The sequence below is a fragment of the Aotus nancymaae genome, unplaced genomic scaffold (assembly GCF_030222135.1).
Source record: "Aotus nancymaae isolate 86718 unplaced genomic scaffold, 86718_ANA_hifiasm-v0.15.2.pri h1tg000030l, whole genome shotgun sequence".
NCBI classification, from domain to species: Eukaryota; Metazoa; Chordata; class Mammalia; order Primates; family Aotidae; genus Aotus; species Aotus nancymaae.
The window spans coordinates 30,955,292-30,974,120 of NW_026988443.1; the positions used below are offsets into that span (position 1 = coordinate 30,955,292).

At 36.3% G+C, this 18,829-nt stretch overlaps 1 protein-coding gene across 2 annotated transcripts in view; it reads left to right on the forward strand.

The window, feature by feature from the left end:
• CNTNAP4 (contactin associated protein family member 4) overlaps positions 1–18,564 on the forward strand; it is a 283,179-nt gene extending 264,615 nt beyond the window's left edge. The window contains exons 22-24 of one of the 2 annotated variants that reach the window (XM_021672603.2): positions 10,842–11,060; positions 11,396–11,467; positions 15,762–18,563. In XM_021672603.2, coding sequence (XP_021528278.2) covers positions 10,842–11,060; positions 11,396–11,467; positions 15,762–15,955 — 485 coding nt within the window. In that variant the 3' untranslated portion in view covers positions 15,956–18,563. Of the gene's footprint in view, positions 1–10,841; positions 11,061–11,395; positions 11,468–15,761 lie in introns of both variants that reach the window. The other variant, XM_012437518.2, reaches the window with a different exon arrangement.
• The last annotated feature ends 265 nt before the right edge of the window (positions 18,565–18,829 follow it).

Sequence of the window (18,829 nt, forward strand, 5' to 3'; positions counted from 1 at the left end):
AAAAAAAGGATAGTTTATAGTCAAATTTTGTGTGGTATATGAATTTATAGTGAAAAGTTACATAGTATATCCTTATATTTTAATGCAATATATTAATTTATAGTAAAATAGATCAACAAGATGGTTCAAAAGTAGAGTTACTAATTTTCCAAAGAGAATTGGTCTGCCTGGAAGTTACTTATTGTGTTAGACCAGGTCCTCCAAAAAAAAGCTGTCAAGACAGGATTAAGCATGTGAGGACTTTATTAGGGGAACATTCTGTAAGAGAAAAAGGGGAGGAGCTGGCTAAGGCAGACAGGAACATTAGATGTCCATGATACTCTGTCTACAAGGGATGGAGAGAGAGAGGGAAAATCAGACGGAAGCATGGAAATGTCCTAGGCCAGTGTGTAGTCTAAGAAAGATTTAACAAAATGTTTAGGGAGCCACTGAGTTAAAGTCACCCTCCAGAGGAGTCCCTTGTTTTCCAGGGATGAGCCTGCCTTATAATGCCTTAGGGTCCCTTGTTTGCCAGGGATGACCCACCATTAGTTGGGGGCAGCCCATGGGAATCATGGCCTTGGTAGAAGCATGAGGATGGATTTTGGAGCCCAGCAGTTGGAACCCTTGGTCATTTAATCTCACTGTAGTTGGTGGTCGTCTTTGAGCTGCATTCTCATGTTTCCACACTTATCAAATATGTTTTGCATTTCTGTAAGCCCAGGTGACTCCTTAATTCATATATTAAATACATACCTTGTGATCACCTACCATGTAAACGGAGAATGCCGTTCAACAAGGTAGACATATCTGCCCTCATAGAGCTTATGGCAGTGGGGATTTAGATAATCATCATGACAAAATGTCCCTTTGTATCTACATGAGTATAATGTGCACCAGTATTGCTTTAGACAAAATAGTCTCAAATTACCCTCCAATTAAAATATATTAAAATGCTTCTACCATTTTTATAATTTCTGGATATTTCTTCTAAGGGAGTAACATATAAACATTGCCAATTTTTTTTTTTTTTTGGAGTTGTAATTTGCCTACACTTACAACAAAAGACTTAACTTTTTGACTATTCCATGCTTTTTCAGATGGAAACAGAGAACTTAAGGAAATACTTTCCCTCTCTTGACTTTTTCCAGTACTCATTTCTGAAATGTAGAAAGGATTCTAAGGGTAATTTTGAATTGCTGCCACTGTTAAAAACACTACTAGCAGATATTGAGAAAGGTAGCTGAATTTTAAGAAACAACATCAAACTGTACTATGATGCCATGGTAGCCATTTCTAACTACCTCTTACAATTAAAATATAGAAGTGTTTAATAAGTTTGGCAGTAATAAGATATTGATAGTTTAGAGCTATGGTGGGAAGATCAAGGTTTTAGTTAAACAGCTCAGTTCAGATCCTCCCATAATCAACAGACTACTTTACATTTGTTTTTTATATTAAAATTTACTGTAAAATTAAGCTCTTGAGTTCTATTCCTGGAGACTATTATATGTTAGATTAGTTTTATGATTTCTTTATGTAAAACCCAACAGATTGTTTTCACTCTTTATCAGCAGTAGATTTTCTATATTAGATATGGTGGTCCATAATAATCATTTCTCTTTTGGGGGGCCACAGAGCCAAGATGTCCTCTTAAATTACTGCAGTGGAGATTTAGGCCAGATGTAAATAAAGTGTGTAGTCATCAAGGAAAAGGAACTCTACTCAGTCTCCTCTGAAGAGCTTTAAGAGAAATCTACAGTGTCAGGAATTCTTTCTGTAAAACTTGCTTCAGTGCTCAGAGATGAGGCAGAAGGTGACCTAGGTAAATTTAGGGCACTGTGATTTTATAAATATATCATGAAATGACTTTCAAAATAACGGATTGGTTATTTTAGAAGCATGTTTTTAAGGAAAGTACAAGTTAGAGCAAGAAAAGTCAAAACAAAATCTATCTTACAATCTTTTAAAAAATGTGTCAGTTTTATTGATTTTTAAATTATTTAATAATTAAAATGTCATAGACTGTCTTCAATGCATAGCATGACTTTCTTCTTGAGAAGGCTTTAGTTGATTCCAGAGGGTTAGCCATATTGTATTGAACCAATCATACCTAGAAACATATTCTCTTAATCATAATACATGAAAATAGATCAGAGGTGTCATGTTCCAAACATGATTAAAAACATGCTTTTAAAACAACCATCCAAAGAACATTCATGTTGTTGAAAGAAACACATTACCTGATTTTAATAGTAGAATAAATGATAACATGGAAGTTGGGATTTTTGTCAGAAGCATGTATAGTCATGAGCATGTGGTCCCCGTGGGGTGGGCACGTGTATTCATCTGACAGTGATGTCACATGCAAAGCTTTTTATTTGGCATCCAAGCACAACAACACATGGAATTCTACTTACACTTAAAAATATACCAAATGTTAAAAGCAAGAGTCACAAATCCAAAATGATATCTTTTCAGGTGCCTCAAATCTAGAAACCTTCATGCAATGATAAAACAAGAATTTCTAAATTGAAAAAGAGAAAGGGATGGGCCAGAGGCAGTGACTCATGCCTATAATCCCAACACTTTACGAGACTGAGGCAGGGGATTGCCTGATCTCAGTAGTTCGAGATCAGCCTGGGCAACACGGTTAAATTCGTCTCTACTAAAACACAAAAAATTAGCCGGGCGTGGTGGCATGTGCCTGTAGTCCCAGCTACTTGAGAGGCTGAGGGAGGAGACTTGCTTGAACCCGGGAGGTGGAGGTTGCAGTGAGTCGAGATTGTGCCATTGCACTCCAGCCTGAGCGAAGCGAGACTCCATCTAAAAAAAAAAAATAGAGACAGGGATTTTTTTAATTTTTTTTGAGAATCAATGACCTTTTTACATTTTATCGGTAAGGGTTAACATGCAATTCAGGAGCACACTTTTGTTATTAGTAGTAGGTTGATAACTGATAATAGTGCAGAAGAGAAGGCTTAGGTTTCTATACTTCATTCTGCCATGTAATTGCTAACATGTCTTAAAAGCTGCCCACACCGGGGATAAGTAATAAAATAAAGCCCTGATTAGGTACTGATGCTAATATGTGAGTGAGTTTATTAAAGAATAGGAATCCGTGGAAGGAAGAGAAAGGAAGGGACTGGCTGGGGTGTGGACAAGGAACCTGTGAGGTGGAGAGAGGGCACAGCCAGAAAAAGATGCTGGTTGGTCGATATGGTCAGAGGTTCCCAAACCGTGGGCCATGGACCAGTACGGAGCTGCACAGCAGTAGGTGAGTGGCAGGCAGGCAAGCAAGTGAAGCTTCATCTGTATTTACAGCCACTCCCCATCGCTTGCATTAACACCTGAGCTCTGCCTCCTGTCAGATCAGCCACAGCATTAGATTCTCATAGAAGTTAGGACCTATTGTGAACCGCACATGCGAGGGATATAGGTTGTATGTTGTATGCTCCTTATGAGAATCTAATACCTAACGATCTGTCACCATCTTCCATCATCCCCAGATGGAATCATCAAGTTGCAGGAAAACAAGCTCAGGGCTCCCACGGATTCTACATTGTGGCCAATTGTGTGATTGTTTCGTTATATATTATAATGTATAATAATAAAAAGTAAGTGCACAATAAAAATAATGCACTTGAATCATCCTGAAACCACTCCCCTCCCCACTCCCATCTGTGGAAAAATTGTCTTCCTTGAAACCGGCCCCAGGTGCCCAAAATGTTGGTGAAACTGAGTCTGATGATATTTCAAAGGCCTAATCAGAATCAGAGCGGAGAAATTTGAATTCTATTAGCATTGTCTGTTAAATGTAATGGGGTGTTAGAGTTGATTCTCATGCCATCATAGTACAATTTAATATTATTACATAAAAATTATCCCCCTTGCTTGATACCTGCTTGTAATGCATGGTAATGGTGATTGGAGTGAAAAATTGTTGCTATAGTTCATCCTCATTTGTAGAAATGAGTACTAGAGGATGGAGAAAAAAGCATTTCCTTTCTTTCTGGTATTCCCTGTAAAAAGGCCGACAGTCTGATGTCATGTCTTTACTTTGTTCACAATGTATGTAAGTTCCAATGCCAAAGTGAATGAGTTGTCAATCAGCTTCCTTAAGGTAAATACTTACTAGAAAATTATATAAAAAGAAATCTCTCTAGGGCGTAATTAATTAAAGGAAATATACAGCTATAAAGTTGTTTTGCCAATTCATTAAGCTATTACTTATCACAATTCCACCACATGGGGAAAACAAAGATGTCAGTTAAGATATTTACATAATCTTATTAAAGTTGTATAAAACCTCTCATGGGAAAATATGCCCACATTTTGAATAATGATATAATTTAACACACTGTAAAAATGACTGAAAAAAATCACTACTCAAAAGTTGAATGAGATTTATAATTACTATTTGCCATTATTTGTGTCAAATACCTAATGGCGCAGGAACACGAACAATAATGTGTTGATAATACATTATGGTAGTGGGAAAAACCAGGTTGCATCAGATTAACTTGGTTGACATTTCTCCATCATTAATAGGACATGCTACATTTGCTTTTTATCTCCAAAACCCATTGTAAAATTAAGTTCTGGGTTCTGTTCATTTTTATGTTAGAGAAGTTTTCTAAAAGCCTGGAGATCATTTTCACTCGTTCTGAGTAGTAGCTTTGGTATATTTAGAGGCGATGACCCATAGGGATCATTTATCTCTTTTGAGTCTGCAGAGCTCAGGAAGCACAGTCAGGTTTCTGCAGTGGCGATTTAGCCCAGATGTAAATAAAGTGTGTGGTCTGAGAGAAGAGGATGTCTACTCAATCTCCTCAGAAGAGCTTTAGAGACAATCTTCCATCTCAAGGATATTTTAAGTAAAACCAGCTTCAAAGCCAAACGGGTACAAAAGAAAGTTTAATTAGCTTACTTAAGGACACTGAGATTTTTACATACATCTTGTAAAATGACACTTGAGACAGGTTATGCTGAAAGCAAAAGGGAAGTACCTGTCACTGTAAGACAGCTGCCTGTACATAACTTATGCATTCATCAGGCTTTCAAGTTTACGTCTCAGTACAGTAGGTTTGGTTGGCAAACAAATACCTTTTATGATAAACTGCCTCTTTTTCCACATAGCTTTTTTTGTCTGCTTTGCCATTTTACTTTCCCACTAACTCTTTTTGTGTTGAGTCCCTGGTGGAATTGCATAAAATAGCAAAAGTGCATCGTTCAGTTCTAGCCCTGGCTCTCTTGATTCATTGCACCATTTTGTGTGTGTGTGTGTGTGTGTGTGTGTGTGTGTGGCAAGCCTTGTTTATGGATTAAAGACATTGAGATCTTTCTTCTTAAATGACTCCTTCTCATAGGTAGGACATACAAAGTACTTCGTTTTCTTAGTTTTTATTTTTTTGTTTATGCCACAAGAAATTTCATAAAGCACTCCTTGTAATTGTTTTTAAGTGTATTGTCATATCTTTCAAAAAACAGTAGTTTCTCTGTCATAGAAGGGCACTTCACCAAATTCTAATTTTCAATACTCCATTTTTCTTGTAGGCCTTTTGTTAAAAGATTTCTTCTTTATATATACAGAAGTCATTCCCTTTGTTGGAAAATACTCTTGAAGGTTACTTTTTAACAGGCACAAACACCCAGAAATCTGAGTCATTTAAAGATTATTATAACAACAAACGTCTAAAACATGATTGTTTTATCCAGATTTCTGTGAAGCTGGAGACATTTGTCATCAATTTCTCCCTCCACCTACCCTGTTCTGACTCATTACACTGTGTTGGCTTTTCAGGAGTCAGGTAACAGGAAAAAGTTATGTTTTTGCCCATTGGGTTATAAGCACAATTGTCAAAGCAGATATCTGATGCTATGTATTTATAAGGCCAGCTTTGCTTATGAACAACTTAATATAGCAGTTAATTTTGTTTGGAGTCACTTATGGGAGGATGACTGCTGAATTTCTTGTGGTTTCCCTCTACTTCTAATTCGGGTTCTACCCCACTGACGCTTCTGAAATGAGTTGTTGGTGCAGGTGAACAGGCAAGGGGATCCTGGAGGGAACCAGGGAGAAGGCTTTTATGGGGCTTCCTACCTGTTGGGTTGGAAGAAAGCCCAAGGGCCAGCATAGAAGACTCTCATGGGGTGAGGGGGGAGTTGAATTGTTTCGATCTTGGGGATTGTTTGCCTTACAGAGGTCCATGGGGCCCATGGAGAAAGATCAGCATTAGAAAATATTAATGTGCCCATTTTCTATGTTTTTCAAGACACAGAGATGACCTGAGATTTGGGCCATGCCCTCTCTGTCCCAAGGCTGGGTGAAGAGAGGTTTGTTAATAGGGCTGTGGCCTGCAGCTCTGTTCCTGGTCCACGCAGACCACCACACTGTCTACGTGTCCTGGGTGTGAGCCACCTAAGGTGGTCAGTGGCACCAGGAAGCAGATTAAAAAGTCAACGAATGGCTGGGCATGCTGGAGAGGATGTGGAGAAATAGGAACACTCTCACACTGTTGGTGGGAGTGTAAACTAGTTCAATCATTGTGGAAGACAGTGTGGCACTTCCTCAAGGACCTAGAAATAGAAATTCTGTTTGACCCAGCAATCCCATTACTGGGTATATACCCAAAGTACTATAAATCTTTCTATTATAAGGACACATGCACACGTATGTTCATAGCAGCACTGTTTACAATAGCAAAGACCTGGAACTAACCCAAATGCCCATTGATGATAGGCCAGACAAGGAAAATGTGGCACTTATACACCATGGAATACTATGAAGCCATAAAAAATGATGAGTTTGTGTCCTTTGTAGGGACACAGATGAATCTAGAAACCATCATTCTCAGCAAACTGACACAAGAACGGAAAATCAAACACCACATTTTCTCACTCATAGGTGGGTGTTGAACAATGAGAACACATGGACACAGGGAGGGAAGCATCACACACTGGGGTCTGTTGGGGAGTGCCAAGGGAGGGACAGCAGAGGGTGGGGAGGTCGGGGAGGGATAACATGGGGAGAAACGCCAGATGTAGGTGACGGGGGGATGGAGGCAGCAAACCACGTTGCCATGTGTGTAGCTATGCAACAGTCCTGCATGATCTGCACGTGTACCCCAGAACCTAAAGTACAATTTTAAAAAAACTAAAAAAAAGAAAACTAAACCAAAATGATTTTCTATCAGAATAAAGCTATTCAAGGAGACAGACAATGACATGAATGAGACTTAGTAAGAGTACTTTAAGGAACTTCTTACAAAGCAACAAAAAGACCTTGAGAAGCTAAAAATATGTTTTTTCCCCCAAAACTAAAAAATTTAAAAGGAAAGGATCTTTTTTGCTACTTGAATTTGCGCCTGGAAGATCAAGTGAATGAAGTATTTGGCCCACGAAGATGTAAGTCCTAAATAATAGAAATCAGGAGGGAAATAAAATAAATTTTGAGAATATATAGAGGAGACCTGATGTGAAAAATTGACATTTTAAGAGAATAAAACAGATGAAGTCAAACAGTAGTGTGTGCACAACATATGAACTTCTCCAAGCTAAATAAAAAGTTTGTGTCTGCAGATTGAAAGGGCTTATCATGTTCTATGCAGAATATTGAGATAAGATACACACTTAGGAACAATCTGATGAAAATTCCAAAGTCACAGGGAATCTTACAAATTCTGAAAATGAAGCAATACAGCCAGAAGATGCTGGAGTAATATCCATTGTGTACTAAGGGAATAGGGCTGCAAAAAATGTCACCCTTAAAATAAACGCAAAATAGAACCTAATCCATCAAGGTAATTTTCTGTTCCAGTTACAACCATCACATTGTTTAATTTGTGTTCTTCATAACATCATCAGTCTGTAAAATTCTCATTTGGTTTTTGTTTCTATGTTTATTGTCTCTCTCCCTTCCCCCTGCTAACATGTAAAATACTCAAACTGCAGGACATTTGTTTCCTGTTTCATTAGCTTTTAAAAGGATGAATATTAACTGACCATGTGTCCATTTTGAGTTTTAGTGGTTCATTTCTTTGTACAGTGATTTTGAAATAGGTAAAATTTTTCAATTTGTTAAGTGTGGAGCTTTAAAAATGTATTTCATATCAGATTAGTACCAGAGAAGTAAATCTTGTCTGGTGGGGAGGGGCTGAAAAAGGAAGATGTTTTAAAGGCCTATGGAATTTTTATTCAACATTTTAACCTTGTAGAAGAAATGTGAAAAGCAGTGTCCCAATTATGCTCCTATGATGGTATATTTCCTTTTTAAATTCTCATTAAAGTAAAAAAACAAAACACTCCAAATCAAGAATGTTGTCTTTTTCACATATATATGTGTGTTTAAATGAACATACATTCAGATGAATGACTGCTACGGTGGACTAAGTGATTTCTTTGGTTGCATACACACTGATGAACTGCCTCTTATGCAATGACATTATTCTGGATGTTGGCAGTCATCTTTTTGTTTGAGGAGCTCACAGTTTTGTGTGGAAGCTGTAGAGTGATGCTACCTCAGTGCTATCTCTGGGTAGTGAGTAAGAGCCGGGTGGGTCAGAACATGGCTCACTACCAGGTCCCCTACAACGAGAAAGCAATATAATCTCTCTAATTTTCCATTTACTTTTTAGAGAGGATGATACTCATAATACTAAACATTCAATCAGTATTTTTATTATTACATAGAAAACATGAATGAAAATGGAGCCCTCCAAAATTCTTTAAAAACTTAAATGTAACTGGCCAGGTACAGTGGCTCACGCCTCTAATCTCAGCAACTTTGGGAGGCCAAAGCAGGTGGATCAGTAGAGACCAGGAGTTCAAGACCAGCCTGGCCAACATGGCGAAACCCCATCTGTACTAAAAATACAAAAAATTTAGCCAGGTGTGGTGATGCATGCCTGTAATCCTAGCTACTCAGGGGGCTGAGGTATGAGAATCTCTTGAACCTGGGCGGTAAAAGTTGCAGGGAGCTGAAATCATGCCACTGCACTCCAGCCTGGGTGACAGAGAGAGACTCTGTTAAAAAAAATAAATAAATAAAGCTCAGATGCCCAGGGTCACTTAAAGTCTAGCTCTCGAGAAAAAATGATTTAAATAAATAAATAAAAGACACTGCAGAAACTCAAAGCAGACTAAAGGAAAGAGTATCTCAACCGGAGAGTGGTTTATAAACAAAAGAAGCTCATGATTTGGAATATAGTAGGCCAGAGGTCCAGTAATGCCGACAACTGTGTAACCTCAGGTGAATGGTTAAAATTCTGAACTTAACTGTTCCATCTGTATGACTTGTTCCAGTTACAAGTCTGGCTATTGTAAAGTTTTATCAGTAGCATGCAAATCTTTTAGAACACTGGCTAGCACGTAATATGCACTCATATATTCTTAATATCTATTGCATTGTTTGTAGTTTTTAATATAACTTAATTTTCCTGGGAGCATAGATTCAAGTTGCCCTGAATATACACATCTATATTATTATATTTTCAAAAGATAGACTAACGTGCACATTTTGTCTTTCCCTACCTATACACAGTGCCGGGGAGAATAGTTCTGTAAGTCCATTCTCACACTGCTATAAAGAGCTTCCTGAGAAGGGGTAGTTTATAAAGAGGTTTAATCAACACAGTTCCGCATGGCTGGAGAGGCCTCAGGAAACTTATAATCAAGGCGGAAGGCAAAGGGGAAGAGAAAGCAAAAACCTTCTTCACATGGGAGCAGGAGAGAGTAGAAAAAAAGAAGAACTTCCAAATACTTATAATACTATCAGATCTCATGAGATACAATAACAGCGTGGGGGAAACTGCCTCCATGATCCAGTCACCTCCCACTGGGTCCCTCCCTTGGCACATGGGAATTATGGGGATTACAATTCAAGATGAGGTTTAGATGGGGACACAAAGCCACACCGTATCAATAGTTGTGCTATTTGTTTTTTATCATACTGGGTGGATGGATGCGCTGTATTTTGATGACATTTGAGCCTTTAAGCTCTTCAATAAATTTCCCTTGTTTAGATTTTATGTTTGCCAATCAAGGAGTATGTATGATATACTCCTAATGCAAATTGTGAATTAATATCCTAGCATTACAACAGTCTCTGTTCACAAGAGTCTCATACTAACTAAATTCCCATTAAGAGGAGGGAGAGATTATCTGGCTTTGGAGGGCACGAATATTTCTGTCTCAGTGACAGGTTGTCATTGAAACTGGAAGAAAAGGCAATGGGTATGAAGGGTTTTATGGCTGTACATGAGTGATTATGGAGAGACCCTAATAACTTCAAGGTCTAGCCTCCACTGCATGATAGTATCATCCTCCTGGTATGTTTGGGTGGAGTCACAAAGCATCAGAAAACTTTCAGCCAGAACAAATTGTCAGGTTGGGGAACTGATAACAGAAATCCAAAGACTCAATTTTCTCAGTTTCTGTTACTTTCATGGCATAAATTTTGAGAACTGTACTGAACTTGTTTTCAAATCTAGGATGCACCTCTTGATACTGACTATAAACCCTAACATAAATACATTGCAGTAATCTATTTTTAAATTAAAAATATTATGGCACCCTCATTACTTCTTAACCTGACCCATTCTTATGCTTTGTTTCTGGAGAGCTTACCATATCATTTTTAATAATCCATGCTTAAAAACTTGACTTCATTAAATGGGAAATCTACCAATAGTTGTGAAAGACTAATGGGTTTTTATCCTTTTAGTAAAGACAAAATTAAAGAGGAATTTGATAGCTATATGTTTCTTGCTATTGCATTAACAAATTCAGAATATTCCATTTCTGTGTCATTCCCTGTTTTCGATTTTCACTATTAACATTTTGGTGTTTTTTTGGATTTGCAGAACACAGTGATGTAGACCAGGAGACTGCACTGGCAGGTGCGCAGGGCTTCACAGGCTGCCTCTCTGCAGTGCAGCTGAGTCACGTGGCCCCTCTGAAGGCAGCTCTGTACCCCAGCCATCCAGACCCTGTCACTGTTACAGGACACGTGACCGAGTCCAGCTGTGTGGCCCAGGCTGGCACGGATGCCACATCAAGGGAAAGGACACACTCATTTGCAGGTGACTTAGGGTTCTTCCTCTACTCAGTCACAAACCCAGCTTGCCCATGGAATTTAGAAAACTTCTCATGTTGCTCTCAGGCAGCCTTCTCAAGATGGCTTCTTAAAGTTGGTCTTATTTGTTTGGCTTTTAGATCTCTTTCCTATTTCTTTTCTAGATGTTCAATTTCTTATTTATGAGGGTCAACACCATTGACATTGCTGAAATTGAAAATAAGAGAGATCCCACATTCACCTCCATAATTCTTTCTGGTTTAAAACATTTATGATTTTTTCAAAATTTCTTCTTTTTGCTTGCCTATATCACCTTCCCCCCTTGTTGTGCTTTAACTGTAGATCATTCTGGAACAATCGATGACAGAGAGCCCCTTGCTAATGCAATCAAAAGTGACTCTGCAGTAATTGGAGGTAATACAAAGCATGAATGAGCTCTTCTTTGGGTCTTGTTATTATTAATAATGATGGTGAATATTTAGCGTCGTAGAAACTGTAATGAATCTGCGCATACTCCAAGTGCCAGGCGCTGAATCCTGAGGACAATGGGGTGATTTACTGTTTGTACTGGATTGTCTTTAGAATCTTCCTAAATTCTCTGCTTCCTTGGAGTAGGGAATAAATTTCACTGTTTATTTATTATTTATTTCAAAAATTAAATAAATAATTGACAATTTCACTGAAGCATTGCATTCAAAGATTAATTGCTAACATGCATAATAATGAATATTATCAAGCTTGAAAATAGCCACTTGTAATCACTAGAGAATTCTGAACATGTTTGAGTAAATGTCATTTTTCTTCACTTCTTGGACATATCACTGCTTCTAGAAAGGTTCATTCAAAAAGCAGAAAAAAACTTGAGATTAACACTAGAAGTATATATATTTTGTATTGTCTTAAGGCTAAATAAAGGGAGTATTTGCATAGTAAACTATTTAAAGATGCTTCCATCAACTAAATATTACACTTTCAGTTGTGTTTTTTTTTAAATATTAGATTAATGAAGTAAAAGTGATCAGTAATAACTTTAAATTGCAGAATTAACACAAAAACTTTTAAAGTATATGTCCCTGGCAATGTGACAGCATATTCTCTGAGATATATATATATATTTTTCAAAAGCAACTCAAAAAACAAGGCTTTTTTCTTCTTGGTTAATGCTCTTAAGAATGTTATTAATCAGACTATTGAAATGTTAAGTGGTTCACCTTTCTTTACACTCTGAATATGCTATGGAGATATAAAGTAAACAATTATTCTGTTGCATTGCTAAGGAGTTGTAATTTTAAAGACTTTGTGCCAATAATATGATTATTCATATACCTGGGCAATTTTTATGGCTTTATTCCTGATTCATTTGGTTGTATTTTGTATACTCATTTAAACATATTCTGCTTTCAAGTAGTTAGGATTTTATTTAGACAACGATTACTACTGGTCAAATCTTTGTATGGATATTAACTCCCCCATGCTATTTCAGTTCCTTTCCTATTTCTCAAATTAACAATGTGCAAATTAAAGATATAAAAAATAGGATTCCCATTTAATCACCTAACATGAAAAACAAAAAGCACTCCAAACAAACAAACAACAAAAAACTGTATTTGAAAAGTAGTTAATAATTGGATGTCTAAAAGAAATACATTCTACAGTAAAAGCTCACTTAAATCTGTAGTATTTACAATGTGCCAAGAGTTTAAGCTAGAATCTCTGGTCAAGCAAATTGTCTCAGTCTTACAATATTGCCTTTTCGAGACATTCAACCAGGATAGATTCAAGTAAATACAGACAGAGAGATAGACATAAATATGGAGTGGTGTATAGTCATCAAGCCAATGCTAGAACAAAATATTTAATCTTTAGACTATTGTTGTTTTGCTCAGACATCATTGGCAAGATTTACAGAGTTAAACAAGAAGTGCGTTGATACCTCATTATAGTGCTATTCTAGAATAGAAACAAGTTACAGTTCATCTGTGAAATTCTCACTTAGCTCAAATTCATATGGCAGAGACAGACACTGTGGAAGGTTTGTAGTTCAGGGGCTTACCAGGGTCCATGAAACTAATGATGTCTGGTTTTGAACATTTCAGAGACTGAACTTCAGAAGCAAAGCATCTGCTAATGGCCCTGTAACTTCTGAAGACCTTGTCTGGGCCATACACAGTTTATCTGCTAAACTACAGTGTATCATCCTCCAGTATGTCAGGCAATCTGGTAGAACTGTCATAGAATTCTTTGTTCATTGTCTAGTTACTCATTAATTGCACCCACTATGGAATAATAATTAATTCATCCAAGGATCTTCCAAATTGGCAAATCCCCCTGTGTTCTACTTCTTAGATTATTTTTTTTCACTTACAAAATGAATAGTATGAGATTATTAATTTAAAAATACATTTAAAAGTGATGACCCAGATGTGGTAGAGGGTTTCTGGCCAGGCTACCCAGATACAAATAGACAGATTTAGCCACAGAGAAAGCTATATATACACATTTTCATAAAAACACATTCACATAGTGCTTTAGATGCAGCATCATAGAGGCTGGCAACATTTTATTCATAATAACTATTTTTTATTTTTATATATTGGGTATAACATGTGTGATCAAAGTTTTTCTCGAGCACAACAAATCCTGGCATAGCACTTTCCCCAAATTAAGTGCTAAATTACATACATGGAACAAACACATTCCAGAGACCATCCATGATTTTGACTGTCTAGATATTCTTTCTAGGCCAATGTAATGTCCATTTTATAATTGCAGTTGTCTGCTGTCTATATCGTATTTCAGAAGTTTTCACATTGAAGTTGTTCAGAATTTTTCTCTTCAAGCCAGAGGCCTATAACTAGCCCTTAAAAATATTTATAGCAATTCAACTGATTATTTTTCTAAAATGAGAGGCAAAATATGTAACAACAAATATTCTGATTAAAGTTATTAATTAATTAACATGACTAATAATAACAAAGGCAATCATATTTATTAATGAATTCTTTAGATTTAATGTACAGAATTTGGTCACCACATTTATATTAATCAGCAGGGAATTGTTACCTTTCTCAGGTAAGGTTGACCTAGTCAGAAATTCGCTTGGCCATTGGACATGCTATAATTGGCCAGGGTGAAACTGCCTAGCGGAATATATACACAGGAATCTATTGTGATTAATAAAAACCTTCAAATCTTTGATTTCTTGCACTCTGTTACGGTTGTATACATCTATTTTAGAATGGAGTCTTAGTTTTGCCATATGAGATTTGATTCACATTGCTATTTTCACAGTACCTAATTGTATCTAAATAAAATGACATTAGTTTGTACCTCCACTGATCTTATCAGAAATTCTTTAAGTTGTAGACAACTCTCACACTCTTGGTGACAGAAAGTAGTTTTCCAAATTCTATTTTTTATTTGAAAGCTTGAATTTTATCATTCACAACATATGCTTTAATTGTTTTTCTTGAAGTGACACATTTACTTCATTCATTTTAGAGAAAATGCCCACCAAATACTCAAGTCTGAACAACCATAGTTTATCTGTTAGTTATTCTTTCAAATAAAAAGGATGTTACATGAAGCAAAAAGCAACTAATTCAATTCTCAATTCAAAGGTTCACATAAGTACTTTGCCTGGAGACAATGATCACACTTCAGAGTGCACCAGAAGTACTTTATGTGTATTTCCTGTTTTAACACACAAAATGTCAAAAACGCTTGCAGCCAAGGGTCAAAATTTAATTACATGAATAATTTTTACAGCTTCATTAAGGATATTCTTAAATAAATTAGGCTTTTTTTTTCCTTTTCCAACAAGCTTGGCAGTGTAACGTTTTCTACTTCATGAATTCGGTGACTACTATCATTGAGTTGTGTCCTTGCCTTAATTTGTGCCAAGTACCAGAAATTTTGCCTAACCTTGTTTTTATACCAAATTGGGTTTAGTATTAAAATAGAAATGGAAACGTCAACACAGTGAAAAAGACATCTTAGAATTATCATAAAAATAGTTTTGAGCCCATGTGTGCTCTCAAAGTGTCCCAGGGACCGCCACGGGTTTACGGATCATACTCGGAGGACTACTGACCTAATATAATGCCAGCGTTGGTAGCCACGGGCATAGTTAAGAATCGCAGCACTTAGAATTTGTATTTACGACCAGAAGTGTTTTAAAAAATTCCTCATATAGAAATAATTTAAGCATATCTATTTATCTATGTTTTATTGGTCAGAATGATTTATTTACACAACCCATTTCTGCTATTCAACAGTATAACAAATAATTGAATAACAACTTCATGAAAATTTTTACGTATTTAATCACAAAACACTTTAATCATCTTGTGGTGTTGCTACTACTCTATAATTTCAGAATAATTAAAACTAATATGAAATGGCCACATGGTCCTAGAGACATGTAGGTAATACCTTGTGTTAAATATAAATGCACCAATTAAATCCGATATGGTATGCATTTAGAATAAATGTAGGTGAACCTACAAGGCTGATAGAACTCAGAAATAAACTCAACATACAACGGTACTTCTTGAACCAGAAATCCCTGAAGTTTTTATATTTTCAATTTGTATATAGTAGATGCTTAAGTGGAAAATAATATTATAATGACTTACTAAGCAATGATGTCAGCACAGTTTCTATTCGGGACAAAAATTCTGACTTTATGTTTCTTTTCTCTCCCTAGGTCTGATAGCTGTTGTGATTTTTATCTTGCTTTGCATCACTGCCATAGCTGTTCGCATTTATCAGCAGAAAAGGTTATATAAAAGAAGTGAGGCAAAGAGGTCAGAGAATGTAGACAGTGCTGAGGCTGTTCTGAAAAGTGAGCTTAATATACAAAATGCAGTCAATGAAAATCAGAAAGAGTACTTCTTCTGATTGGCAGCTATGATTTAACATATAATTATGACAGTTTGTTTTAATAGCCAGGGGCTCTCAGTGGACAGACAAATGCTCTTACACTGAATGTACAGGCAATGAGTTTGCAGCACTGCCATCTTGCCATGTCCAGGCTTGGAGTGGCTCCAGGAAGCCTCATCCAGTAACATATTTCTCATAGCATTTGTTTTATGGAACAATAAATTAGATATTGCTGTTAATTTGCAACTGTTCTGGTATGATCTAAAACAAGTTGAACCTGCTTAATGGCTACAGTTTTTACAAGTGAGAACTGTAGCCCTCGTCTCTTAACCACGTAATACATAAGTTTTGTTAGAGGTAAAAATTAAATCTGGACTATAATGACCTTGCTTTATTTACGAACATTTGCTGTGATTGCTTTTGTCTTCCCATGGTGTTATTCATAGACCTGGAAATGCTTCTCAGATCCTATTTGGCCGGCGTTTGCATCTTCAGTGGCCACAAGCATAATAAAGCCCCTTTGCCTTTCTCTGTATTATATTCAATACAATACATCAATAGTCTCGAAAAATGTTTTGTTGTCGTTGCTTTGTTGGTATTGCTCATTTTTCTATTTGTCTCTTCTTAATAATGTTGAATACATTTGGTTTTGAGTGTCAGACTTCAACTCTGAACATGCAAGTTGTATTTAACAAGACCCAGAAAGTGCAGTGGTTATTAGTATGTAATGTCTTTCCTTTTAAAAAAGTTTTCCAATTAATTTGCTACCATTGTTTGATGGTGACACTACTTGAGACCCTGAGTATGTCAGTTTCCCAAAGAATGTAAAATGTTTTCAACTAAACTTGTTGATATATTTAAGAAATTCTTAACACAGCAAAAAGTTATTTTTTAATTTACAACTGTAATACCTCAAATGAAATATACTTCTGATGATATTTTCCCCAAACCTTATGTCAGTTCTTTATTGGTTTACATTTCTGTTTTTCTAAAGTTTATCACAAAATTTGCCTTGATCTTTAATGATTATACTTCATGAATCATATATTACCAAAAAAAAAAAGAGGCAAATTGAAGTATTGAGTTCCGTTTCCCATATATATTCCCAGGGTATATATATCCCTGAAATATATACCCCTTTGGGTGTACATTTTGCTATGCATAGACTTCCAATGCATACTTTTTGAAATCTGAGCTGCAACCATCAGTAATCTACACAATCAGTAATTAAAGAATGCACACTCTACAGGGAGATAGCATCTTAAATGATCTGCACTGAATTTGTCATTCTAGATACTTCTTATCTGAGACGATGGGGTTAATTTCTCAAAAACTACCAAGAATCAACACAACTTGCTGAATGGTACATTCTGGTGAAGGTGTATTATACAGTAGGAGATCAGAGAATGATCAATAATCTTATGAAACTGTACAATAATTAATCCTGAGACCATGCATACAAGATACTATCTTTGAATTCCTTAAGCCAATTATACATTAAAGGCACTCTATTATCCATACTCACACCTTCAAGTGCCTCCCAAGTAAATATTGGATTTCTTAGTTTGTCTACACCAGAAGGATCTGGAAATATGTAAATTTAGCATTACTATTATCTTATTTTCTGTATTTTCCTTGTTAACTCTTATAAAACCTGCCTCTCTTTTCTCATATCATTATATCCAAAGTGATGTTTCTGCAAATGTCTGACTAAATCTTAAGAACCTGAATTAACATAGTAGTTTAGGAAGGATCAAGGACCTATGTTGGTAAATGGTATACTCTTTGGTTGAGTGGTAGACCTATGGTGACAAGCGAAGGATTTAACATAGAAATGGTATTATTTATTTGATGCAAAACTGAATGCAAACGTCATTATAGCTCTGAATCTTTTGCAAATGTTATTTAATAGCGTTATTAACCTCATTGGTAGCTGGTCTCTAGAGAGGTTTATTGGTAAAGCCTCATAGTCCTCTGTGGTCTGCACTGCAAGAGACTCAATATTATGGCATCAAAATGCATTGGCACATACTATGCCATGACTTTGATTTCCTGATTTGTAATCTCTTCTTTTATTATTAATAAAATGCATTTTTGAACTAAAATGCAAAACAGAAGTCAATCATTTCAAAGTTATCTTTCAGTAGATGCTTTTGACCTTCAGAATAACAGAGTCCCTCATAGAATTGGGCAGCACTGACATTATTTAGTGCGAACACTTTTACAGATGAAAAGTCTAAGATGCAGTGATATCAGTTGATGTTCCCAAGGGAACACATATCAGTGTGTAAGTGCCGAAGTTGTGACTACAATGTCCTTTTTAGTCCACGTGATATTGATCTTAGTGCTTCCAAGACCTGGAATTTTGGCAATTATTTAGTGGTGTAGAAAAATCTGAAGGATCTTGATACTCTCTTTGTCACCAATGATCTATAGTTCTATAACTTATCCATTATCTTTTCTAAATGAACATCAACCTTGCTTTGATAGGTCATTGCTGTTGATAGGTTTGGCTTTCTTTTAAAAATATTCAGTAGGTTTATGGTCCTTGACTGCAGGAGAGACAATTATTACCACTGAAGCACTTTTATAGGCTTTGTGAAATCCACAATAAGAATTTGATGTCACTGAGGGAGTCATCAAATATTTTCCTCCTGATAGAAGGATAAATTAGACACATCCTAAATCAATGCATGTTCAAGCGAATCATTTGATTTTCAAACTTATGTATCAACTAAATGATGAATAGACTAGATACCTTCAATATATCCTGGTTGTCTTCCACTTTTCCAAAGTCTGGATGAGAGAGTGTGGTAACATGGAGGATAAAGTTTAGAAGCTGAATGTCTTTGTGTTGGGGATGTGAGAGGGTGAACATATGTCTGTGCAAGA